This window comes from Melozone crissalis, unplaced genomic scaffold, assembly GCF_028551555.1.
Source record: "Melozone crissalis strain CALT ecotype California unplaced genomic scaffold, PUWL_Pcris_2 ptg000042l_1, whole genome shotgun sequence".
Classification (NCBI taxonomy): Eukaryota; Metazoa; Chordata; class Aves; order Passeriformes; family Passerellidae; genus Melozone; species Melozone crissalis.
Window position 1 is genome coordinate 3,439,620 of NW_026535820.1, and position 26,066 is coordinate 3,465,685.

The 26,066-nt window shown below is 39.7% G+C and overlaps 1 protein-coding gene across 1 annotated transcript; it reads left to right on the forward strand.

Moving 5' to 3' along the window:
* The first annotated feature begins 103 nt into the window (after positions 1-103).
* On the forward strand, positions 104-14,461 carry TRAM1 (translocation associated membrane protein 1). Its single transcript, XM_054284908.1, has 11 exons — positions 104-288; positions 3,139-3,202; positions 3,801-3,922; positions 4,125-4,241; positions 5,147-5,205; positions 5,607-5,691; positions 8,332-8,402; positions 8,492-8,596; positions 9,153-9,296; positions 10,175-10,335; positions 13,819-14,461. The coding sequence occupies exons 1-11, from the start codon at positions 166-168 to the stop codon at positions 13,890-13,892; spliced, it is 1,125 nt and encodes a 374-aa protein (XP_054140883.1). The 5' UTR covers positions 104-165; the 3' UTR covers positions 13,893-14,461.
* Positions 14,462-26,066: the final 11,605 nt, after the last annotated feature.

Genomic DNA, 26,066 nt, shown 5'->3' on the forward strand with positions numbered 1-26,066 from the left:
CGGCAGGGGCGCTGCTGGCGGCGGGGCGGGGGAAGCGGAGCGGCGGCGCTGCCATTCCCCGGCTGCGCGGCCGCCTCCTCCCCTCCGCCTCTTCCTGGCCGCGGCCAGAGGAGCTGTGCTGGCAGCGGGGAGGCGGCGGCGGCGGCGCCCAGCTCCCGGCCCGCCATGGCGATCCGCAAGAAGAGCAACAAGAACCCGCCGGTGCTGAGCCACGAGTTCATCGTGCAGAACCATGCGGACATCGTGTCCTGCATGGCCATGATCTTCCTGCTGGGGCTCATGTTCGAGGTGAGGCGGCACCGACGCCCCTGCCGGGGGTCCTCTTCCCTCTTCCTCCCACTCCGCCGGAGGCTCTCGTTGCTGGAGGGGAGGGAGGGCGCGGGAGTGCCGCGGCAGCGGGGGATGCTGTGCGGGCTGCGGCGGAACCCTGCGGCTGCTCCCCTCGGCGCCGCCGCCCCCCGGCGCACCTGCCCGCCGGCCCACGCCCGAGCCGCTGTACGCGGGGACAGCAGCCGACCCCCGCCCCGCCGCGCCGCCCGAGAGCCGCCGCGGGCGCCCGCCCTCCCCGCGGCGCATTCCCGCTTCCCCGGGCGGAACGCCCTTCTCCCGCCTCGGCTTGGGCAGGCGCAGCCGTGGCTGCCGCCGGGACCGGGTCCCGCTCCCCGGCGCGGGCGGGAGGCCGTGCGGGGCCGGGAGCGGGCGGCGCAGTTGCTGCGGGCGGGCGGGCGGGCGGCGGGGTTACGTGGCAGCCGGCGAGGGAGGGAGGAGTGCGCGGCACGGCGGGGAGGGGGCGGGGGGCGAGGCCCGGCCGCCACAGCCGATCCCCCGCTCTTTGTGTGCGCGGCCCCGCCGGGCCCCGCCGGCACTACGGCTCCCGGCGGGCGGCGCGGCGGGGAGGGAGGGAAGGGAAGGGAGAGCAGCGGTGACGTGTCCTTAGGGCCGCCGCTCCGCTCCCCCTACCCGCCGAGCATCCCGGGGCTCCCGGCCGCTCCGGGCGCCCTGCGGCTGGGCTGGGCTGGGCTGAGCTGAGCTGAGCTGGGCACCCCCGCCGTTCTCCCGCCTCGGAGACGCGCCGAGGTCTGGCAGCGGCGGAGGGGAGCGCTCCCTCCGGCCTGAGGGCCGGCCCTGCTGCAGGCCCTCCGCTCTCTGGGCCCCCATGTTGAATGCAGATGCTTTAAACCGCGCCTTTTTGGCGCTGGAAAGGTAACTCACCTGCGTGACTGCCAAAACGCTATCACTGATCTAAGATCACTGATCATCAAATTAAGACGGTGTTGACGAAATGTTTCTGGTGTTCTAGGCATTTGTTCGGACATTTATTTCAGACATTTGTTAAGGGTTGTGGACCTTTCTGTCATGGTTTTCAGGATGGTTTCATCCAGCTGTTGGTACAGCTCAGCACTAAAAGCCAGTGGAGTTAGGAACAAGATAGATAGATAGATAGATAGACAGAAAGAAAGAAAGAAAGAAAGAACAGGGCAGACCAGCTACACTGTTGGTTTTGGGTTTGCTATCAAAAATCACCAAGACAACTGTTATATGGTGATTTCCTGAGGAATGAAGTTAAAGAGGTAAACCTAAACTGTTTCCTTTTGTGCTTACATCAGGCTTACTGTATTAACAGTATTACTGGTAGGGGTAGAGGTTTTGAGGGATTGAATGTGCTGAATTCTTTTGTTTCCGGATTTTTTAACCTACTGTGTTTTCTAACCCAGTGTAAAAAGGCTATGTGTCGTTGTTGGTACAGATGTGGTATGTTGCAATTTTTAAATGCTTTGATACAGGTACAGGAAATCATTTGCTGTGGTTGATGTTGGTATGGTAAGGTGTTTACACTGCCTGACTTGTACAATTCTAGTATTGAGAGTAGCTGACAGAGCCTTCAAAGGGCAGCTCAGAATTGAGCACTGTTTCAAATTGTCCTCTGAAGGCTGCCTTGATGAATAGGGAGCCCAAGGCAACTTCACTAATTTGAGCAAACTAGTTGGATTCCCTGAAGTTACATGGTCTGAACAGTCTGCCACGTATTCAGGGTTTCATAGAAAATCTAGGGCTTGTTGACAAAGCAATGGTTTTAAAAATCTCACTTCCTGTGAATAATTAATACTAGTAGTAACCTAGTCATTATCTTCAGATGCTCAGTATGTCCTTCCAGGATTACTTAAGGAGCTTGGAGTTTTTGCCAGCCCTATTAATTACCACACAGATGCTGGGTTTTACAGCAATGAGAAACCATCTGATCCATGTGATAGATCACATATCTGAACTATGGTGAGGCACAGTTACTTTTCCCTCATTTAGGGCATGTTGATTAATGTTGGGATTCAATGAAGATGTCTTATAGTAAAAAATAAGTTTCAACTTTTTGTCAAATAAGAACTTATACTACATTTTATATATTGGAGATTTTAGAATATCCCCACCCCACTTCTCAAAGAAAGCCATTGGGACATCTTCTCTTCAAACTGTTTTTATTCATTCTGGTTTTTCTTACAGCTTATCGTAAAGGGGTAGTACCACTACTGCTAAATTTAATTTAATTTGTTTTATGCTTCTTGCCAAAGGATCCCCAGGGCCAAAAGAATACAGTACAATTACTGAGTTGGTATCCCACTGGCCTGAAATTGTTTTCTGTTATATATGCCTTTTTTCCTTCCCTGTTCACATTTTTCAGATCACCCACAGATTTATGAATATGATAACTGACTTCCAAATTTTGTCAAATAAGAAAAGTACTTTTAAATAAAGTTTATTCTCAGCCACTGCTGAGTGCATCTTGGTCTAGGGACTCCATGATATTGTGCATTCTGTTAATGTAATAATACAGTATGGACTAAAGACAGAATTGTAGCATGTGTTTTCACTTTAGTGTTGTAGGAAGGGCTGTATGTAAGTAACATTTTCAAGGATCTTTCATTTGGCAGGTTGAGCGTTCTGTAAACAAACCCACAGAGACCATGCCATGTGTGCTGCCCTTGGAAAGTCAGGTGCAGTGCTGAGATAATGGGAGGTCAGTCAGGTTTTTGGGAGGAGACAAACGCGCTGGGCAAGGGTGCCAAAACTATGGGCAAATGTTTTCAGTTTAATGTAGTTTATTTCCATGAGAATTTACAGCGCTTTTGGTTTTTTCTCTCTTAGATTACAGCAAAAGCAGCCGTCATTTTTGTTACACTTCAGTATAATGTTACCATTCCTGCCACAGGTATGTATCTTGCAGAGATTAGTGAGGAGACAGTGTATCAGACATGTTAGTGTGCCCTCCTTCCTAGACTTGTCCAGAAGGGAACTTGTCAATTTAACTTGTCAACTTCAATAGATAAGGAGCAGCTTTCAAGGATTTCACTTTATTTGTATTAAAACACTATTTAAACTAATTAAGTTAGAGGCAATGTTTCTGTTCTGCTGGATTTGTCATTGGTGCTGAAGCACCATCTTGCTGGTAGATAAGTTCACATGAATTCTTACTCTGACTTTGAAGGTGATAATTTTTAATAATCAAAGTGGGGTGATGGTTTAACATATTTTTATTGTCCACTTTCCATGTATTTGGATAAGCTTCCTAAGTGCACTTAAGTTTTTAGTTTTATAGCATCTTTCCAGAGTCAAATTGAGTTTGTGATGTGATGGAGAAGATAACTATAAACAGTTTAGTGACCTAGTTCATGGTGGCACTTTAATTTGACTTTTATTTGTTCAGCTGACTACAGCTACTTCTGTCTGAAAGGCTTCACTCTGAGAAATAAACTTATGAACCATTAAACTGTATTGGTGCCTAACAGTTAATTCTCTTTGTCTTTTAGAAGAACAATCTGCAGAAACAATCTCTCTCTATTACTATGGCATCAAAGACTTGGCCACAATTTTCTTTTACATGCTTGTAGCAATAATCATACATGCTATAATTCAGGAGTATGTACTGGATGTAAGTATTAAATATTCATTCCTTTCATCAAGATAATTGTTGGGTTTTAATTAAGCTTTAAGACTGTTAACTTAAAAGTAAATTTCTGCATTAAATTTTTTAACTGTAAAAACATGCATTAAAACTTCAAGGTACTCTAATGTAGTTACTAAATAAATGTGAAGTACTGCAGCATATAAATAACAGTGGACTTTCATTTCAGAAAATTAACAGGAAAATGCACTTTTCAAAAACAAAGCATAGCAAGTTCAATGAGTCTGGGCAACTCAGTGCATTCTACCTTTTCTCCTGTGTTTGGGGAACGAGTATTCTTGTCTCTGTAAGTATGCTTTTTCTTCTATTTCATTATGAGATTTCAAAAAAATTCACTTACGTTGATGACAAATATGATTTTGGTTTATTTTTCTGGTTTTAGCTAGTTTTAATTTTAAAGTGGGGACAAGTTTAGGGATTTTGTGCGAGTTTAGTCATAACTGAGTATGAAGTCAGTAGTGTTACTGTTGTTCAGTCTTGAGTAGATTTACTGTCAAACTGAATAAGATAAAACCATTTAGCTTTATTATGGTGTTTAATTCTCTGTAGTTTTTTTATGTTGTTTTATTAATATAAAATAAATGTTTAGGAACCATACACAGCATTCTGGAGACTAGGGGATGGGTATATGACAGATTGCTGTAACCTCAGGTCACTGTGTGCTTTTAGGTGACATACCCTTTGCTAGTGGCTGGATGTGTATGAGCTTAGCTCATAGAAAGGGAAGGCTGTGCCTTTTTTATTATTTTCTTTATTTTACCATAAAAACTCCTGGAAAACCTTTCTTTGTCTTAGTTCTAAGTTCAAAGTTTGTCAGCAGTTTACAAGAGAAGACTTTTGGCCATAGTAATCCTGGAATAATTTCCATCTCATAAGGATATTCTGTCTTGAATAATCACTTGATTTGTTTGGTTGCTTTTTATTTTCTTAAGCCAGTGCAGCTGTCTTTTGTTTTGGGGATTTGTTTTCTGGGTTGGTTGGGTTTTGTTCATTTGTGATTTCTTGGGGATTTTTTAAAAAGAAAATTTGTGCATCTGCAGCTTTTACTTGTGTATGTGTGTATGAGTATTTTTTGTGTGTACACTTGTGCATATACATAAATGCATATATGTACATCCAGTCATTATTTCTGACTAGAAAGTATCATCTTAGAGTGTTTATTGGGTTTTTTTTGTTATTTTCTTTTTGTAGGAGAATTATATATCAGATCCAACGTCTCTGTGGAGGGACTACCCGCACACTCTGATTCCGTAAGGCCTCTTCCTTCCAGGATTGCTGGGGGACAGAGAGGGGGGACTGTTTTAAGCCTAGGGTGTGTCATGTACAATCTGTGTAGAATAAGTAGTTTGTAAAACTATATTAATCACCAATATGTTTTTGGTTGTAGGTATTTGGGCTTTATTCTTTGACAACTTGTAGCATACAAAGTTCTTTTTATGTAGGCTGTTACTTAAAGTTAATTCCATTTTTGCAAGCTTTGTCTGAATGATTTAATTATTAATGATATTAGTTTAGACTTGGCTGGCATGAAGGGTCTGTATTTTTTATTTTTTTAAGAGACAGTGATAAAACATTTCAGAAGCTTCTAGTGAACTCATTTTATGTTCATTCATAATAAATAATATTCTTCAATTCTTGCTGTATTGTACAGGTTTCAAATGAAGTTTTTCTACATCTTACAGTTGGCATACTGGTTTCATGCTTTTCCAGAACTGTACTTTCAGAAAACTAAAAAAGTAAGTTCAGAATGTAAATGGGAGGAACTCCAGAGCAAGGTGGCTTTTTTTCTTTACAGTTAAATTCTAATTGAAGTAAAATTGCTAAATATCTGTTGTGTAAATAAAAATTACTAGTGGTTCTCATCCACTGAAAGAATTTTCCCTCAAGCAAGTGATTGTGATGTTTTCTTTTCAACTCTTGGGGTTTTTTTCCCTTTGTTTCTCAGGATTGATAGTCTGAATAGGCTCACTAAAATCACAGCTGCTTCATGAATCATGATATAGGTGTAGAATATAAACTGTGAATAATTCTATGCATCAAAGGAGTATGAAAGTCTGGGATTTGATCTAAATAGCATTTAAATGGGCGGATGACAATGGGACGTGAGCTGGTAATGTACCTTTGCACCCCAAAAAATCCATATGTCATCTGGACTGCATAACAAGCAGTGGCCAGCTGGTTGAGGGAAGGTGAGACTGCCCCTGGAGTGCTGCATCCAACTCTGGGGTCCCCAGCACAAGAAAGGTATGGATCAGTTTGAGTGGGTCCAGAGGAGGGCCATGAAGATGAACAGAGGCCTGGAGCACCCCTTCTATGAAGGCAGGCTGAGAGAGTTGGGGTTGGTCAGCCTGGAAAAGAGAAGGCTCCAGGGAGAATTATTGTGGCCTCTCACTGTTTGAAAGAGGCTTATAAGAAATATGGAGACTTTTTATTGGGGTCTGTAGTGACAAGGAACAATTATTTTGAAAGAGTAGGTTTAGAGTAGATTTGAAGAAATTCTTTGTGAGGAAGATGTTGAGACAGTCCATCTGGAACACAATGCCCAACAGTGACACTTCTCAACAATGCAGAGAAGTTGTGAATTTGCTTTCATTTGAAGTCTTCAGGGTCAGGCTGGATGGGGCTGTGAGCAACCTGGTCAAGTGACAGATGTCCCTGCCCATGGTTGGACTAGGTGATCTACAAAGGTGTCTTTGAACCCAAGCCTTTCTGTGACTGCTGTTGCTCTGTGAGCAGGCTGCATCTCTGTTGCCAGTTCTGCTTTATTGAAGAAAATGAAACATAGGTCTTACATAACCACAGGTCATTGTACAGGAGCCTAGAAGAGGCTTAGTGAAATAGTAACAAAATGCACTCTTTTTGTGCTGCTCATATGCAATATGAGTATTGTTTTGCAGATGCACTGCAGCTGATGTTGTCTTATTGTGCTAGTGATACCTTCCAAATTTGACTTCACAGCCAAGTGTGGAGATCTTTCTTAAAATAGCTTCAAGAAGGCTGTCACAAGTGGCCTAAATGCTGTGTGTTGAGTAGCAGTGTTTTACTTGGTCACTACTTGAAATTGTGCCCTTTGACTTTTGCATAAAGTTTAAAGAGTGATAGTTCATTTGTTTTAGCATAGTTGATACTTCTTCAACCACAGCTTAACCTCTGCTATCTTGGTTTACTTGCCTTATTCCTTCTTTGAAACAAACTGGCTGCTTTTACTCAGGTGTAGTTATCTGTCTTGCTGACATAAACAAGAAAATAACTTCTCAACTCTGGTTCCTCTATAGTCATGTGTACCTTGTGCATTCTTCCACAAAGCCTGCAGTCTCTGAGAGTTTGTCTAAGCAGGCAGCATGGGCTGTTGAAATGTTATCTCAGTTCTAAAGTTAAAGTGTTGTAGGCTGGTCCTGGTTGTGCTTGGAGAAACTGACCATTTGTACTTACGGTGTCTTTATCTGAAATAACCAATTTTTCATTTTCTTTCAGATAATTTATAGTAGGTCTTTCTCCACCTGCTCTTTGTGTGTTATGTGTGATGTTTGCTGCTGCCATAATTGTTTGATTCTGTGGGTTTGTTGAATGTGATACTGAGTATTGAACAATACTCCTTACTTGAAGTTTAGAGAATGTTTCCAAAAAGGAGTTTCTTAAGCACAACTGAATGTACTCTGCTACCACTCCAAAAGAGATTTTTATTGTGATCTGGCATTGTTCAGTGGTCCCTCTGTTCACAGATGACACAATCTGCTTTCCATGTGCTGTGTGTCTTCCTCTTTATTATTTTATCTCTATGAAGTGTTCAGTTCAATAGGGCTGACTAAAGCCTGACTTAAAGTGGGACCATGTGCTTTAGCATGACTGGTTAATAACAATATTCTCTGTATTTGCAAGAAACAGTGTGCCAGAATTTTGGATGGCCTTGAATTTTTAAAGTTTATGTCAACACTTGGAAAACCTCTCATTTTGATTCATAGACTGTTATTTTATTCTGTAGCAATCTGACAATTTGATGGGCAGCAAACATGTGGAACTGTAGAATCTGATGGTACAGTAATAGATGCAAAATAAGAAATGTAATAACTTGTATATATTCACAGTGGTCATAACAAATAAAAGTGGATCCTTTTTAAAAGCATCTTTCCATGTTTGATGCCTTTTCTCACAGTAGCATATGTAGGACACTGAATATGACTGGTAAGCGAGCAATCAGTTATGTGTGGAATTAGATGATCCAGGCTGAGTGTTTCAGTGCCAAACCAGGCCATGTTGAGGTAGCTGATACAAGAACAATTTTCCAAGACTAGGGAATAGTTTGTAATAACAAATAACACAGTACAATACTGTGTAACATTGTATATAACACATGGTTACTTTTTTCTTCCAAACAGGAAGATATCTTTCGCCAGATTGTCTACATTGGACTTTACCTCTTTCATATTGCTGGAGCCTATCTCTTGAAGTAAGTCAATTGTAAACTTTTGCTGACTCCTTTCTTTGCCTTAAATATCTAACAAAAGGTCTGAATGTTTGTTTTATTTGTTTTGATAGTCTGACCCACCTTGGACTTGTTCTTCTGGTATTGCATTACTTCGTTGAATTTCTTTTCCACATATCCCGTCTTTTCTACTTCAGTGATGAAAAATATCAGAAAGGGTAAATAGTCTTTAAAATTTTATCTTTATCTTTAAAGCTCTTGTAATTTCTGTCTGAGAGCCTTTTACATTTAACTGACCAGAAACTAAAATTACAAGGGAGTTCAAACAGTGTTTCTTAAGCAACCACAGTTGTCCAGACTAGTGCTAGCACTTATATTTCTAAACCATCAGCATACTTTCTACCTTGCTTTAGTCTATTTAAGTAAATAGTAGTAGCAGTATTAAATGAAATAAAATCTCTCAATGTATACTAATGTGGGGTTTATTTTAAGTTTTGTAGAGAAAGAAACAAGATAGATTGCTAATATAGCCAGCTCCGTAGGAACTAAAAATGTGCTTTTGTTCTAATAGTGCTGGAAAGCACTTTCAATTGAATTGAAATCAGTTCTCATAGTACAATACAAGATGCATTTCAGATAGATGCAAAATCATGTATTTAGGTTAGTTCTTGGATTTCAAACAAATTTGCATGGTGAAAGGTAAGCATTTGGATTGTTAGTGCATGTGTTTTGAATGGAAAGTTGATTTAGTGTTTGTGGTGTTTTTATTTCTAGATTTTCACTGTGGGCAGTTCTTTTTGTTTTGGGAAGGCTTCTCACCTTGATTCTCTCAGTCCTCACTTTTGGCTTTGGACTGGCAAGAGCAGAAGATCAGCAGCTGAATTTCAGTACTGGGAACTTTAATATCCTGGCTGTTAGGTACAGTAAACCTGGAACAGTTCTTAAGCATGTGCTGTAAACCCTGTTAAATACACAATGTAAGTGGTATGGTACTAATGCCAGTAATTCTGAATGATTGAGTGTTTTCATGCAACCAATAGGATCAATAGGAATAGCTCATGTAAGAAACTTGTAAGGCACAGTGAAATGAATTGACTGAATTTAGTCTATAGCTGAGAGAAATCTGTAACTGGTTACTCTTCTCTGTTGAAAAAACCCCAAACAACCAAAAAAAAAAACTAAACACAAACCAGCAGAATTAATAGGAATATTCAATTACAGGCACTACTTTCAAATGTTTTAAAGTTAGTAAATTGAATTCTAAATACGATTGCTGTCAGTATATCTTAGAGGTCAAGGTATTTGTGCCCAGAGCAGCTTTGGTATCATTTGAAGATTGCTGCTTCTTTCTCTGCCTTTTTTATGGCCCCTATTGCTGCTGTGTGATCCAACTGCCTGACCTTCTTATAAATGCAGAAAAAGAATTTATTGAAACTTTGACAATGTCAGCATTACCTTGCAAAATTGATACTCTGAGCTGCAAGACACTCTTGAACCATTTTCAGCTGTTACTACCTGGTACCCTGAGAGTAATTCTGAGAAAGACAGCAGGAAAAAAACCTTGTACTTGCCAGTTCTGATGGGTAAAGATTTCACCATCACTCCATATCTAGTTTTGATCATCTGTGTTTAAGCCCAGTGTTGCCCTATGCAAGTGAACTCTTGGCTTAGAAAATGGAGGTTACCAGGAGGAGGGAGTGGAAGTTGCCCAAAATCCTGAGGTGTTCTACCTTGCTTTTCTGTTTGAATAATGAGGCAAACCTACTGATGAAACTTTACCTATTATTTGTTTCTAGAATCAGTGTGCTGGCCTCCATCTGCATGACCCAAGCATTTATGATGTGGAAGTTCATTAATTTCCAGCTTCGGAGGTGGAGAGAGCATTCTTCTTCTCAGCCTCAGTCAGTGAAAAAGAAGTTTGTATCAGCTAAAGGAAAGACCTCCAGAAAAGAAAGAGGTTTGTAGTTTCATTTTTTCTGTTCCCTTGACTTCTCAAAACCAACTTTAGGTCGCTAAAGAAGCATTTTGTGTTTAACTTGTGAGTGAGATGACTCAGCTAGAGAAGCAGTACTGGGGAATATTACTGTGGGAAGAATAATTCTTTTTTTTTAAAGAAAAACCACTATATATTGTTGGGTTTTCAACTGCCCAAATAAAGGAATTACTGGGGTATTTTTCATTAATGCAGCATGATATTTTTTATTCTCTATAATTTCATTACTTGGAACAAAATGTGTCATGCTTGTGTTTTGTTCCCTTATATAAAGGGAACAGTTGCAATTTTAGATCTCTTCTCTTAGACATTCATTTGTAAAATTTTCTTGCTGTGGATTTCAAGCTTCTTTTTCATTGCCCCAAAATTCTGAAGGTTTAGAACAAAGAGAGGATTTGATGATCCACCCAGTAAAAAGTTTTGTGTTGGACTATTTTTAAAAAGAACAGAAATTGGTAGTTCTTTATGGAAAGGTAATAACACCTTACTACTCTAAACCTGTGTCAAAGCATTTGGAAATAAACTAAAGAGCTCAGGTTTGACTTTTTCATTATGTCACACCCTTTTTGTGGAAATGGTATGGGAGATGAACAGAACGCTCTTTCCTCCAAGAAAAAATTTTGTGCTCTTTTAAAAAAAATTTAAATCCCTGTACTTCAGTATATCTGTTGCATCAACAGTTCAACTCCTTCCTATGTATTTAACTGCTAGTTTGAATAACTTCTGCACCCTTTTGAAATGGCAGAAGTTGTTTCAAAAGCTTTCTTCAGCATGATCCTTTGCCCCCAATTATGTATTACCAACCTCTGTTCCACTTTTTGATATTTTGAAAGTAGTGTGTGTCAGGACCATTTGCACTGAGAACTGAGATTTGTGGTGGGAGATCAGTATTTTTTTTATTTCTCCCAAGTTTCTATTTTTATTAAAATTATGTGGTTTAGAGTACTGCTGCACTCCCTTTAGAATGATTTGTAATTATCACAACTTGGCATTTGTGTAGTGTTGTTTGGTTTTTTTTCACCTGAAAAATTCAGTTGGAATTTTTTTTTTTTTAATGGAGTGAAGGTAGTTTCCTGTGTAAGTGTCCTGTTTAATAGAGCTTCATGGTCATGGCCTCAATATGGAGGAGTTTTTCTAATTGAAGTATTTTATGTCAAATAATTTTAAAATATATGTCTTGATTAGGGAGTCAGAAATGAAATTGCTTTTTAAAATCTCTTAATCTATTTAATTCATGTAGTTTAGTGAATCTGCTGGGTTTCAGCCTACTTCAGTGGAGACTTGCAAATGATAAACAAACAGTGAAAAAGTCAGTTAATTCACAAAATAATTGAACTATGCCTGTCTTGAACACCGAAGAATTGCATTACTTATTTTAAATGAACATAAAAGAACTCAGTTCATTCAAATTCTTCTGTTTTGAATATTCCTGTTATGTTGTCTATTCAGAACACTTGCATAGGATGCAGCAAAGCAGTGGTTTTGAAGGAGTAATATATGCAATTGAACTCTTTAAAACGCTTTTGTGTGTGTGTGTGTGTTTGTGGTTGAATGTTTTTTTTGAGAGCCAGGGCACAATAAAATGTGTTACTTTTTGTCTATGCCAAAAGCAAGAAATGACAGTAAAAAGTCCTGCTGGTGATGTAGGTGTGATGTACATGTGCTGATTCATGTTCTTTGTTGTTTTACCTAAACTGTTTAAGAAAATATGATTTCAGTTAGCTGGCTTGGGTCTAATTAATTGCTTGTAAGTTTCTTTATTTAAAAACAATTCAAACATTTTCAGAAATATCCAAAGACCACCTTATGTAGGCTTAAAATGGTGGTGTCATTTACAGCCAATATGTGCTCAAACAGACTTTGACTCTTTGGGCCTGGTCTCCTGCTCATGTGTGGTTGTCATTGTTGGGGTTTTTTTGTTGCTTGTTTGCACAAATGGGAGCATTTGAGTGTCGTGGGAGAAAGAGGGAGGCCAACAGTTGTTTTTGTAGACTGTCCACACTCTAGTGACCTTCAGCACATCTGCGTGTGGAAAAATAAGTTTAACCAGTCCTTTATAAAAATATATAAATATGTCTATGTAATAATTGTTTAAAAGCCCCAAAAAAACCAGCAGCTGTTGCTTGAATTTGGAATTATCTGAGTCAGAGCAGAGATGTTAGGCTGCAAGCATTGTAGCTGGCTATGCACTGTGCTCTTTAGATCTGTTTTATAAACATAGTCACTGTCAGGCAACATCTGTTTCCTTGGTTGAGGTGAAACTGAGTAAAGGGGGTGTTGGAGTTGTGGATGCTGAGGATTTCTATGCTGACACACTCTAACTAACTCCCAGGAGAGCAATACATTTGACTGAAGCCATGGAGAAGGCTTCCAAAATTAATTGATAACACTTGGATTACAAGTGTGTAGTTAATTAGAAGTGTGTAATATCACAAGGTGAAAAACTTAGAATTTGAAGTTTTAAAGTATAATAATATATATAGAACAAGATAGAAGCTTTAAAGCACAAACTAGTCCTTCTTCTTGACTTCCTTCTTCCTTCTTCTTCTTAAGTTTAAATAGTATTTTGTAATTATCAAAAAAGTCCACATTGTAGGCGTCAAGTAATTAGTTATTAGATTAAAAATGAAAATAATTTGTGTCATTTCTTAATGAAATAGTTTAACCTTAAAAAACCTTGTAACAAGAAATTGTTAACCATTTTATACCTTATTAGTAAAAAACTAAAAACTCACTACCTATGAGACTATAACATAAATAAGAAATAATAAACACCTAAATGTAAGGACAAACTATCATCTCAAGTACCTTTGTGTTCTTAGCTAGGTGCCTGATCTTGAGCTCTTTCCACCTACACATACTCATTGCAAATCTGAACTGATGTTTTACTTCTGCCTTATCTATGTAAATATCTTCATCATAATGTAAATGAGTTATATATGTTAAAATATATGCTTTAAAAATTGTGGGTATATCTGTGTATAAAGGATTTCCTCTATGTATCAAGTGCTTGTAAAGTAAGCCAAGGAGTATAATTTTAACAAGAATTATGACATAGGTGAGGTAAATAGCTGAGACCTGTAGCAGAGAACTCTGTACATAGTCTGTCTCCAAAATTTCACAGAACCATCTCATCTCAAGTTGAAGTTTTTCACAGAATGTCTTCTAAAATATCATAACTGGTGTTGGTTTTCAGTCTAGATGTATATAATGGACACATTTCAGTGTCTGGTCACATTAGGGTTCTGGAATTTATTATAGTAAACTTTAAATATTGCACTTCGTAAAAACTTCATTATGCTGCTGCACTGAATAATAATTAAGAGGTTTAACGAAGAGGGTACATCAGAAAAGAAGTTAAAGGCTGTTTGTGTAGGACCCACAAAAATGTAATAAAATACAAAGTGTCTCACTGTACTTAAAGAGTGATTTCTTCTTTTTTTCTAGAAAATGGAATAAATGGAACAGTGACCTCAAACGGAGCAGACTCGCCTCGCAGCAGGAAGGATAAATCCTCGTAAAACTGGGTTTTATTAAGTTAATTGACTAATGTCCCCAAAGAATCTGCTTTTTACATGGATGGCCCTTCAGCACTAGAGATATTATGGATTAAAGAAAATACAATTCATGTTTTTTGATTATTGCTGTTGTTTTGAGAAACTTTTTTTAAAAAACCATTTTGACTAAGGAAAAAGTTTATCTCTCTTCAAATACTTGGGGGGAGGATTCAACACTTTTTAAAACACATTGACGCTTTTTTAAATATTTACTGTGATGAAATAACTTACTTAATGAGGATCACTGTTGCAGTGTATTATTTCCTTCCAGTTTTTGTAATCTTGGTGATACTGTTCTACCAACTTCACTTTTTCCAAGTTCCTCAAAAAGTATTGCAAAATTGAAGTAAAAACATTGTATGCATATTCAGATACTCTGGGTTTTCAGCTAATTACCTTGACTCAAATTTACATTTCAATTTGGGATTCCAAGACCACACCAATAGACCTCTTTATTTGGTAGTTACTATAGCTGCACAATGTCTGCTCTAAGAATTGCCCCATATCATTAAAACAAAACTGAACTAATTGGAGATGTTGCAGAGTCTTATTGTTTGTTGGTTAGAAATCTCTTACAAGGAGCACAACACCTTTTTGAGATATAGCTTTTAGCACCTGAAAATTAGAAGGGGGTGTGTATGGTCATAGAGAGAGTAATTTGAGTAGCACTGTCCACTTCTGTCTGTGCTTTTGAGGTGTATGTATCTTGGAGAATTGGTGTGCATTGGACCTTCTTTGAAAACTTGTCTGTCTGATTTTACGGGTGGAGGTTATTACAATGTGCTGTGTTTGTTTTGGGAGGCAATCAATGCTCCCTGAAGAGGGAATTGGATAAATGGATCAAGTGATGAGAAACATTCCTTTATTCTAACTGCTTTGCTTTGTTTCACCTCTGTTAGGAAATAGTTTGATTTCTCCTATATATATTTTTATGAAAAAATATTTAAAAGCTACAGCTTCTTAAAACTGATTTATTGTGACCTCTGCTGCAACTGGAAAAATCTAAATTTAAGAATTTTTCCATTATCTTTCATAATTGTATTCAATGTGAAACCTTGTCCAGTTAGTTTTCCAGTTTATTATACAGATAATCTTTCCTCTGTACACTTTTGTAATGGGTGCAATTCAGCCTGTTTCACTTGGGAATGAGTGAGACAGTTATTGCAGTCCTAAGAAGAAGTTGCTAAATTAGTCTATCAAGTTAACCCAAATATTGAACTGCTTATTGATTAAGGAGTAATTATGAGCAATCAAGCTGATAAATAAAATAATTGTAATTAAAAACTATTATTATAATGGAGTCTATACCCAACAAAATGATAAATCTGCATTCTGTATTTTCTACAGTTCAACTGCTTACTATTCAGAATAAACATTCTAGTACAAAATCCTCACTACAAGCAACTATCCATTCTTCAGTTGTTTAGTGCTGTTTAGAGTTATTACAGTATAATTTATTGCATGTTTCAGCTGATTACAGACACAATTCCCAAGTATTTGGTTCACAGCTCCTGAAGCGGACTTGGCAGACGTGTACTTGCTTAGCTTGAGAGCTCTGGGGCAGGGTGCCCTCCAGTATGCCCAGTGTGCTTCAGTAGAAGTAGGGATCCCATGTGCTGGGACATCCCATGTAGAACTGTGACTCTGTCCAACCTGACCACAAAACTGGAAAACTGGAACTCGGAAATTTTGAGACTCGTGTACATTATATACTTGTTGTTCAAAATCATGTTTTGTGTCTGATGTTCCCAGAAGAACCTTCAAAGATTCTGTGTGCCTTGCTCTCAAATTGTACCTTAAGCCAAAGGGGTTAAATTTTAAGCGTCTAGTCTGGTGCTTGGACTCTAAATCAGTTTGCTTGTGATACCTGGTTGCACTGGGGCTGAAAGAATCACAAAGGGTGGAGGAACAAATTATGAAGCAGTCATTTAAGGTACTTCTTGAGATCTTCAAGACTTATAGGAGTCTGAGGGTTGTAATAGTTGTTTCCCTAAGGCAAACTATTTCTTGTTAACCTCATTCTTTAACACAGTAGTCTTGAAATGTAAACTTCAGGTTAATTTCCAAAAACTTCAGAAGTATTCTTGACTGTTAATACTGACGTTGCTTTTTGTCTCCTTTTGGCCTTATGGACGGACATTCTTGTCCTTTGGACATTTACAAAAGCACTTTTGTTTCCACAATGGCTTAATATTCATCATTGCCTTATAGGAGTTGTTGGTATCTGCCAAGTAATAGAAAGTAACAGCAGGTGTTCTAGAAATTGGTTAGAGTATTGGAAGCCACTATTTTCTGTCTCTTCTCTCATAACTAAAAATACATATTTATCATGTTTGATGAGGCAAGACCAGTATTGTTTAATTATCTGCCTTGGGATAGAAACTCTCAAACTTAGAAGATATCGAGACTTCTAATTTGATATTATTTGTTTTAGCATTAGAGTATTGTTTGGCTTAAAATTGATTTTCAAATGTTATTGCAGTTTTGGCTCTTTGCTGTAATCAGAGTTTCAGTAAGATGGAAGAATATTAGTTGTCTAATCATGTTTTCTTAATTATGGCATCAAGAAAGTTAGAAATAGAAATGACTGAGGAGTTCATTATTATATCCTACGCCAAATAAAATAGGCAGTAGTTAATTTATCCTCATCAATTACCAGGTCCCACAAAGAGAAAGCTTTGTCCATTTAGGTGGATTTGAATTGAATAATTACACAGAGAGTGGATAGCGTTTGTTTGGTTTGGTTTTTTTTTTTTCTTAAACCTCCTTCTCTTTGCCCCATCTTGTCAAAACTTTTCAAGATCTAACAACAGATGATTTCAAGCCTTTTTTTGAGCCCCAAATGTGTGTTTGTTTTATGTGCCAGAATATTCTCTCAAAACCATCATTTTACTTTTAAAGTGGTTATATTTAATTTCAAAGTACAAACAAGGAATGCAGAGCAGCTGAAATTAATTTTCAGAGTTTTAGTTTTCATCTGGGCACTTTCTCCTTGACTGGTTGCAAAGACTGATTTCTCCTGTGTGAATCATTCATGAATGTGAAAATACTCTTTGGAAATACTGTTTTTCTGGTGATCCCATGCCCAAACTTAGGAATAGTGAAGGAATTTGCTGAGCAGAGAAAATGCATAGGCTATTTCTTCTAAGTTTAGGTTATGCTGAAGGTAAATTATGTATGTTGGGATAATGCATGTAGAAAATCAGCAGTTATTTGTAAGCGTTTGGTATTTTTTCTAAATACTCTTTTTCTTTGAAAATTTTAGTTGTGTTTATGGAGTTATAGTACCCAGAATCATAAAAAGCAGTGTGGTCCTTGGCTATAGGTAATTGGACTTCTGTAAAAAGGGTCAATACACATCTGCAGTCCTTTGTTCTTTGCAGATTTCTGACTGACTGCACCTGAGTTGATTTTGTTGGGTCAAAACTTGATATGAAAGGGAAGGGAGGATTTCCATAACCATGCTAGCCTGAAAGTAATGTAGGCTGCTGCCAGAATTGTTGTTCTGTCCCTTGCCTTAGCTAGCACGAGCCTTTCTGGTTGCTTGGTGAGTTAGACCAGGGGGCTGGTGCACCTGAAAACAAGCATGTTTGGGTTTTTTCCATTGGGTTAGTTGCCTGATAGTAACCCCAGAGTTTTACAAGTAATTCTGTATAAGCAAGAAGAAGAGTTGCAGGGTAAAGATCAATCAGGTTCTAAAGCATCTGTCCCTTTCAACAGCATGTTGCTTAAAAATTACACTGGATTACAGTGTGGGAGATCTTTAAAGGCTTCCAGTCACCAGAACCAGAAGGGACCTGGTCTCTCTGGTAGTTCCTACATGCCAAATCAATTAAGTATTAATGGATTTTTTTCAGATCTTGTGGGGGAAGGGGAGATACTCATTGTGGTTTACTGTACTGAGATACCTTTTATCTGTCATCAGGGTTTCCAAGCAGTGCAAGAGGATACTGGCAGAGGAGAAATAGGGATTTTGAAGTTGCAGATTGTCCTGAATCAAACAAACAACATTACTTACCTTAACAGCCAGGAAATTATGGGGTTTTTTTTCTTTTTTGGTTTGAGATTTTTTTATTTCATACATCAATCCTTTATGTACTGGAGGAGGTATTCCAGAGAGCTTCACAAGAGTTGCACTGGATGCGAGCCTTGGTACATGGAGGGGAGGATTGTTTGGTTTCTCTTAGTTTGTTTTCCTGTTTTCAGGAAGTTCACCAGCTGATTCCTAGGTCATACTTGGGTTTGGTTCCATTTGTGACTCAGCCCTTTGGGCCTGTGTTGTAAATGTTGGAGATTGGCAGTTTCAATAGGCTCCCTGTGCAGTGGTGATCATCGCTGTCCTAATTGTTCTGTCTGGAAAATGTCAGTATTGAAGGGACTTGAACACAAAGTAGAGACAGTGCTGATGTTTGTAACATTTACAGGCCAGTGGGAGCCTGCATACAGAGATGGCATCTGGCGGGGGGGCTGTGGTTCAATGCCTGAATCTTGTTATGCAAATATTTAGGTTATTTCTGGTGCAGGGTATAAGAATGTCCTACAAAATGAAAGCTTGGGGAATATTTAGAAAATCCTTTAAAAAGAAAAAGACTTCAAAGGACTGACGTCAGTTATCATCTGTTTCATCATATTTGAATTTCTTACATTGCGAGCTGTGGATTATCTTTAGAGCACTGGATTAGCCCATGCTTGTAGGTTTGTTGGTGGGGTTGTTTTTTATATACTGTAAGTTGTTGTGGTGGATGTCTGGTGAGTGCCCCCTCTTCACACTGCTCCCTGAACTACTCAGTTTTGGATCTGATAACCCTAAATCTGTACACAATAAGGAATTTTGCTCTTCAGAGCTAAAATAGGATCAGTGCTGGAGTGTTTCTGGATCAGACGTGCTAAAGAAATATGCACATCAATATGTTGAGTGTCATCAGAACCTTTTTAATGAAACTCTTTAGGAAGAATAAATTGCAATACAACTTGGATATAGCTCACATCCACATAGCAAGTGCTGTTGTGAGTGAAATGGGACTGCTGTTGGCATCTGCCCCTGTCCATTCCCTTTGGTGAGCAATGTGTGAGGAGTGCTGGGCTGCAGCAGCAGTAGGCTGACTGCTTTCTGCCTTTTACAGAAGCTCTTTTGATGTTGCCAATTCCAAAGGCAACAACTTTTATTTCTGGTTAAAAAAATAAAGCGTACGGCCTAGTTTTGAATCCAGTGCACTTGCTCTTGATCTCTTTCTATGTGTCCTGTCACTTTTATTTTAGGTTTCTGCAGATACTTTAGTTTTATCCAGCTCAAGGATGGCAAGTCTATGATGTGAGTGCCAGAAATGACAACTCCTTTTTCTTGTTTTTGTTTGAAACTTTTTGCAGAATCAGAGCAGCTAAAGTGTAGCTTTATAATTCAATAGTGTTTCAGTATTCATTCTTTGTCTGTGTTTATTGTGGTTAACATTAAAGGCCAGGCATTATCGTTCAGCACAACACAGTTGTTACTTCTTCATGCCACACACAAGAGCATTGGGCAATTTGATATAATGAATTGAAAAAATAATATGTTAGTCAGTCTGGTTTAACAGAAGTTGATATTCCCGGATGGTTTTGCTTTGTTTATTGCAGTTCACTCTCACTGCCTTTCTCATTTAGGAAACCGGGCACCCAAGATCTCTGAATCTCTAGACTGTAGTTTTGCTGTATACCACGTGAAAAATTATGGTCTAGAGCTTTGTGTCTCATATTTGTTTTTAAATGTTGAAGACTGTATCTTGCATTGTAATCAACAGATAAGTATTCAGCCCATGGTAACAAGAATACTGTAACAGGGTAGGAATTTCAACTCTTGAACTCCGGACTAGAAACCAAGCCAAAACTTAACTCATGTTCTCACACAGGTGATTCCTCCTCTTTGTTTCTCGATTAATCATTATCTTTGTTTTGTTTATGTAGATTGTAAGTTCTTGTGGCAAGGGTTGTCTTTCGTGCGTGTGCGTGCGTGCGCGTGTGTGTATCCAGGACAAGGAGGTCTGGAGCCCCAGTCCCTGGAAGCTGTAATAAGCAATCACCTTGTTATTGTTTTCCTGGATATCATAATAAAGAGTATCGAATTAAAACTGTGCTTGAATAGTCTGTTACAAAAATGGAAGCGTGTCAATTGCTTCTGGCCTTGCTTACAGTGCAGCAGCATCAGGGCGATGCTGCACAAAGGCAAATAGGGTGTTTTGTTTGGGGATATTCACTTGAACCAGTGAGCACCAGAGACAGGAAATCTGCTTAGGCTAAAGAGGAATGGCTTGTAACTTGGGCTGGAGCTGGGACTTGTACAAAATTATCACGAGTTCAGGACTGATTTTCAAACCTTTTGTCAGCTTGAGAAACTGCATTGGCCCTCCCTCTTGAGAAGGAGGGGCTTGCTTGCTGTAATGTTTGTGTAGCATTTTGTGTCCTTTGAGTAGAGCTTTCCAGCTTGAGAGAGTAACCATGAACTTGGAGAACAACAGGAGCTGTGCTGGGCAGTGTCTGGTGCTGCCTGGGAACTTGCTATTCTGGTGTGTCCACTCCTTTCAGCTGAACAACTTTTAAAGCCTTTGTAGACTTCAGCTTCCCTGATGCAGAAGAGCAAAATTTTATCCAATCTGAATTGGAGCCTCCACACTGCTCTGCTGGTGATTTGGCAATGTGGTGGGACCTGAGAACTGTACCCAACTTAGGGAAAGTTAGACTGCTTTTAGAAAACTTTTACCCTGAATGTTCCTTGTCATTAGGTTTGATTTGGTGCATTGTAGAGGGGATGTCTGCAGATCCCATGAGCTCTGTATTCACTTTAGTTCAAGACACATCAGATTGTTGCTTTTGAAGAACTGTTGAACCACCTAAATATTTCATTCTTAAAAACCTGAATTTGTAACTTTTAAATCCTCAAACTAATGGAAAGACTGTTAAGTGAACATTAGTCTTTCATGAAGACACATCTTGTTCTTGATTGTTGTTAGACATCATAGCTTAAACTGTGGCTTAAAAAGAAATTGTGTCATAAAATCAATGGAAAACACATAATTAAAAGAACCAGAGCTACTTGCCACTGTTTATACCTGTCAGGTGACAGGAAACACTGTAAGTAGGTTGAGGACAGGTCTTGATGGGTACATGGCATCTATGATTGTAACAACTGCTACTTTATCTTTCCTCTACTGCACCTCTCGATATCATCGTCTCGCTCTGATGCCAGGTTTGGAGTGATCCAGCAAATACGGAAGGGAGGTGGAGCAGATGGAATCTTAGGAGTCAAATCATGCGACGAGTGTGGGATGTGGACAAAGCAGCCACTAGAGGCCACCAAAGTCTGCGACAGCTGCGTGTGGCTGGGGGGGGACTGGTAGCCAGCAAGACCATCTCCAAAGGCCACTTTTTGGCTGCACTTTCAGCGAAAATTACTTGTTGTCTTTTAAGAAGCATTTGTTCTGTAACTCAGAAAACAGAGCATTGAATTAAACCGATCTCCTTGTAGTTTTGACATAGTAATAAAACCTGGGTTATATTGTGCAGGGCTTGGAAGGTGTCCTAATTCGGCAAGAATCTACTTCGTCACTTCTGGTTGAGAACAGAATGTAGACATTCAGTATTAAAGCTTTCATCTTAGCCCAAAAGAGCAACACCTTAGATGAAAAGCAGCCTTGAGAGTGCAAAGTAAGCCTCAGATTGCCTCTGCTGTCTGAGATCAGTTTTGTAGGCAAGTACACAATGCTGTGGCAGATGCTGCTTTCTTTGCTGCATACTTGGGGTGGGAGAAAATACAGAAAACCTGCTCTCTCTATTTCCATCAATTTTTAGTGCTTTCAAAATGAAGTTATTTGTTAGAAAGGCTTATGAAATTGTTTCCTGCACTGAAATTTCAGCTTTTGTCTGCCAATGGGAGATGCTTGTTCAGTGGGAGCTTTGCTTTTGGACATCTCTCTTTAGATGCTACAGGAGCTGTATGAAAACTTAGCCTGCAATAGTTAAAACAACTTCTCCGAAAATACAAGTTAAAAGTTGCAGCCTACAGAATTTTTTTACAGTAATAAGGAAGCTTTTTGTTCTTTAACACATTCCCTGTTATGTATAGAAAAAAAAAGTGTTTTGGTATGACACTGGAAAACAATGTAGTCCACTAATTTTTATAGTTGTCTTTGGGATAATTTTACTTTACTCTGCCCAGAAAAAAAAAAAAAAAAAAGAAAAAGGAAAAAAAACCAACAACAAAAAAAAATCATGGATTGGTTCTAGCTGTTCTTAGCTGTTCTGGGTCCTGATAGGATTGCTTTTGCTGCTGGAAAGCAGCACAGGGAAATCTATCTCTGGAAAAATAATAACTATGGCGCTCCTTCAGGAATTTCCTGGGACTGTGGTGGAGTCTGGGCAAAATTTTCCTGAACATCTGGATTTGAGTAGCCCTGTTAAGAAATGGCAAACTATCTGAATCATGTTATGATCTATGAATGTGCTTTGTTTTGTAATTCATGAAACTGATGGCGATGGGTTGAGCATCCGACTGGCCCAGTCATTGGCTTGGCAGAGCCACACAGTGTGTGAAACCTCAGTTTGTATGGCTCCACGTCTCTGGAAATGCAGGTGAAAACAGGTCCAGAGACTTGCAATGCTCACACTGAGAAGGTACAATATCAAACATTCTCCTCTTGTTCTGGCTATCACTTTGGAGATGAATGGCTGCACTGAGACCTGCAGGAATGCAGCAGGAGCCAGGAGCTGAGACTCTGCTGGAAGTAGTTGATTCCCTCAGGAACTTGAATACATACCCCCTGTTCCCCACCACCAACCCTGCTCTGCTTCAAAAGCTTCAGAGATTTTTAAATGGAAGCCTTCTAATTTATAGTGACAAACACAGCTTAGCAGCATGGGGAACATTAGGAGCCTCTGAGTAGAGAATAGAGTATGCCCCACCCTGGAGAGAATGATGTAAATCATTCTAATTCTTGGCACTGGTGTTTAAATTTTGTTCATTGCATGCCATAAAAAAACATTCAGACATTGTAAACTGTCTGTGTTGTCAAGAAAACTCTCAGAAGCTTTCTGGAGGAAAATTTTTTAGAAGGTAGAGGAAATGGTATAGTTTCTAGAGGCAACACAAATGGTGCCATAGTTCTCTTGACACTCTCCTTCTGCTCTCTCACTCTTCCCTCTTCCCCTTCTATGCCCCACAAGTCAGTGAAGTCATGAGAATGAGCTGCAGCGAAGGCCAGAGAAACTCTGGATTAACCCTGGAGGTTCCTCTTACAGGGAAGCCTGGCAGACTCCTTGTCTCCACAGCTGTAAGGCTTCTCTGCAAAGAGCTGCTATCCTGGACAAACCCAGAAGACCACGTGTTCCAGTGTCTGGAACTCATGGCCCTTTAGGGAAGGGATGCAAAACTGTGAGAAATGTCCTCATGTTTCATCCCCCCAGTTTCTGGCAGTTATCACTTCACAGGCTTCTGAAGCATCTGGTACATCAAAACTGTAGGTTTTTTTTTTTCCTTTTAATTTTTTATTGTCACCAATAGAAGTATTCTACATGCATTTGTGTAATCCCTCTTGAACCCATTTAAATACTTGGCATCCGCAATACTCAATAAGTTACACAATTTAACTATGCCTTGTTTGGAAAAAATATTTCCTGCGGCTTGTGCTTTAAACCTGATGATTTCCTTGTGTGAGTCTCAAATAGTGAATAATCATTCCCTCTTCATCACTCTCATATTATGCTTGATTTTATAGACCTATCTTTTTCAAGCCTAAGGGTTCCCTCTCTGTTTAGTATTTTCTTGTGCAGAAATTGTTCTGGACATGTGATTATCTGTGTTTTTATGTACCTTCTCTAGTTCACCTAAATGCTTAATTTTTGACCTTATATGTTAAGTTTATTGGGAAGTATATCCTAACTGTTTTTACACTTCTAGATTTAATTTTTTTCTATCTTTAACCACCTTTTTCTGATACATATTTCACATCATAGTATGGTTTGGGCTGGAAGGGACCTTAAAGATCCATCCCCCATGCTATGGGCAGAGACACCTTCTACTAGACAGGCTGCTCAGAGCCCCATCTAGCCTAGAGCCCCATCTAGCCTACTCTCAAACACCTCTGGAGATGGGGCATTCACAGCTTCTCTGGGCAGCTTGTCCTGGTGCCTCACAGTAAAGAATTTCTTTCGAATATCTAATCTAAACCTACTGTCTTTCAGTTTGAATCCATCTCTACATGTTCTTGTTAAAAATTCCTCTCCAGCTTTCTTATAGGCACCTTTCAGGTACTGGAAGACTGAAGTTAGGTCACCCCTAAGCTGTCTGTTTTCCAGGCTGCACAATCCCAGTTCTCTCAGCCTTTCTCCTTTAGAGATTCCCTCTAATCATCTTGGTGGCCTCCTCTGGACTCACTGGAACAGGTTGATATCCTGTCTGTGCTGAGCCCCCCAGAGCTGGATGTGGCACTGCAGGTGGGGTCTCACCAGAGCAGAGCAGAGGGGCAGGACCCCCTCTCTCAACCTGCTGGCCATGCTGCTTTGGATGCAGCCCAGGACATTTTTGGCTTTCTGGGCTTCAAGTGCACATTGCTGGGTCATGTCCAGCCTCTCATCCACCAGCACCTACGAGTCCTCCTCAGCAGGACTGCTCTTGATCTGTATTGAGATCAGCTGTTGCCCCCACCCATGTGCTGCACTTTGCATTTGGTCTTGTTAAACCTCTTGTTAGACTCCTGTGGGCCCTCTTCTCCAACTTGTCCAGGTCCCCCGGGATGGCATCCAATCTTTGCTGCCGGTGTTCACATGTCAGTTGAGCTGCATGACTATATTCCTAGAATGCTGGGATATCAATTGATTAGGGAAACAATAGTTCCTCACAAGGAAAATAAACAGTGACTTGCCAACACAGAAGTGAGAGACTTTATTTTGAATGCAGCCTGGTCTTCCTCAGCCGTGCTCACTCTGGTGGCCTGTTGGTTTTGCTTGTAGTGTAGAGCCTGCATAGTGGTTGTTCTCTGTTATTGCTCTGGTTGATTCTATCAAAACATTTTTCATATGATTTGGGAAAATTCTCTTTGACAGTACCATTTATTTGCAAGTGAAGCTGGCTTTAATACCTTAGTTCTGCAATATTTCAGTAGCAAGCACTGGATGTTTCAACATGAGGTCTTGGAAGAAGGCAGCATAACCAATTAACCCCTTTTGGCAAGAGCACTGCTGGCCCACCTTCATTGCTGGGAGTAGCTTGGATTTCTTTGGAGGTCAGCCAGTTCTTAAAGGGTCATTACTAATCTACAAAACATAATTTTTAGAAAGAAAAATCTTCAAGACAGAGCAACCTTATTATACTGGTCTGTTTTGTCCTTTTCCCATTTTACTAGTCACTTGTTGTCCATGGTAATTTCATAAACTGCAAAGTTGTTTTCTTCGAGTGAGGAACTATCTTTTGGAGTCTCAAGCAGTACAGTTTGATCACACCAAGAGCAGCTGGCTAATACTTCCAACAGCAGATTTAGATCTGAGACCAAATATCTCAGTCTTTTTATGAGCCTTGGAATAGTGATTTTAATCTTACTACCTGCTTCTTTTTAAATAGTGGATCATATTTAGCTCACATAGATACTAGGACACTGACTTAAGGATCTGTGACCTACAAATGTGCTTTATTTGCTGTGCCTTGCAGTGGCTGCACTATAGGAAAAGAGTAAGACCTTGGGTTCTGTACTGCCAGATCCATGGGGAAGGTTGTCAAAAATCACCAATAATTTCAAAAGCAGATTTTGCTCAAGACACACCATGATGAAAAGAAGATGTTGTGCTGTAGCGCTTTGGGTTGTACATATTTTCAAGTGGAGTCCTTTGACCTGGATATCTGAATGGCACTGTGAATTAAAATAGCACATCTGCTCTAGAATAGCTAGAGGCCCTAGGACTTGCATCTAGATGTGATAAAAGATTATCTGTGTATCAGACAGGGCAAACTGGAGAAGAAGGATGTTCTGATCCAAGGAGCTGATGGCCCAAAGGCTTTTGTGACACCATGGAGCATGAATTACAGTTCAACCACTGGATGTGTGCATTGGAAATGTTGTCTTAATGTGTTGCTAAAATTCATCTGAACCTAGAAGATACATTGGTTTTCTTGATTCC

What these genes read in the sequence shown, in the direction of transcription:
- TRAM1 (XM_054284908.1), top strand. Translation starts at nt 166, where the DNA reads ATGGCGATCCGCAAGAAGAGCAACAAGAACCCGCCGGTGCTGAGCCAC. An exon ending in TGTTACCATTCCTGCCACAG is followed by an intron (nt 3,203 to 3,800) that starts GTATGTATCTTG and finishes TTTGTCTTTTAG; the next exon opens with AAGAACAATCTGCAGAAACA. An exon ending in TACCCGCACACTCTGATTCC is followed by an intron (nt 5,206 to 5,606) that starts GTAAGGCCTCTT and finishes TGTATTGTACAG; the next exon opens with GTTTCAAATGAAGTTTTTCT.